This window comes from Myotis brandtii, unplaced genomic scaffold (genome assembly GCF_000412655.1).
Source record: "Myotis brandtii unplaced genomic scaffold, ASM41265v1 scaffold691, whole genome shotgun sequence".
Lineage (NCBI taxonomy): Eukaryota > Metazoa > Chordata > Mammalia > Chiroptera > Vespertilionidae > Myotis > Myotis brandtii.
The window spans coordinates 950775-951583 of NW_005370704.1; the positions used below are offsets into that span (position 1 = coordinate 950775).

Consider the following 809-nt stretch of genomic DNA (forward strand, 5'->3'; position numbering starts at 1 on the left):
CTCCGGGTGGGCTGGGGCGGGCCTGGGGGAAGGGGGCGCTGCCTCTGCACCCCATCCCAGTGCGGGGAAGCAGCCTGACCAACTCACCTTGGGCCGACAGCTCCAGGGGGGACTCAAAGATGACCCTGTAAGGGGTCATGAGGGTCCTGAGATTCTGGAACAGCTGAAAGGAGGGGCGGGGCCATGAGTCCAGGGCGAGGAGGAAGGGAGGGAGCCTAAGGGCAAGATGAGGGGGGGCAGGACCCCTCACAACTGGCTGGGCTGAGGCACAAGGGGGTCCTTGGAGGGTTTTTTAAAAAATATATTTGTATTGGTTCCAGAGAGGAAGGGAGAGGGAGAGAGATAGAAACATCAATGATGAGAGAGAATCATTGATTGGCTGCCTCCTGCACGCCCCCTACTGGGGATCAAGCCCACAACCCCGGCATGTGCCCTTGTCCGGAATCGAACCCGGGACCCTTCAGTCCCCAGGCCGACGCTCTATCCACTGAGCCTCACCGGCCAGGCTCTGGAGAGTTTAAGGAAAGAGGAGAGGGCGTCTGAGCAGACACAGGTGGGGAGGGGCATTCTGTCACCTCCATTCACGGGCCCGGGGTCCCCAGAAGCCTGGGGGGGCCTGGGGTCCCTGTACCTTCTCCCCGTTGGGGTTCCCCAGAATATAGCAGCCCATGATGTGGATGACGTTTGGCTCTGGGTTCACTTTGCTCATCAGGCGGCTCAAGCGCTTCCAGAAGCTGGTGGGGGAAGGGCGCGTCACAGGCGTCTCCAACCAGGCCCGGGGGGCGGGGGCGCAGGGCCCAGCCCTCCCC

General features: G+C 62.4%; 1 protein-coding gene across 1 annotated transcript in view; it reads right to left on the reverse strand.

Moving 5' to 3' along the window:
* Nucleotides 1–10: 10 nt before the first annotated feature.
* NSMF (NMDA receptor synaptonuclear signaling and neuronal migration factor) overlaps nt 11–809 on the reverse strand; it is a gene marked incomplete at its 3' end in the record, with an annotated part of 7456 nt that continues 6657 nt past the window's right edge. The window contains exons 11-12 of the mRNA XM_014529691.1: nt 632–739; nt 11–163 (exon numbers count right to left, since the gene is read on the reverse strand). Of these exons, the coding sequence (XP_014385177.1) occupies nt 11–163; nt 632–739 (261 nt within the window). The remainder of the gene's footprint in view (nt 164–631; nt 740–809) is intronic.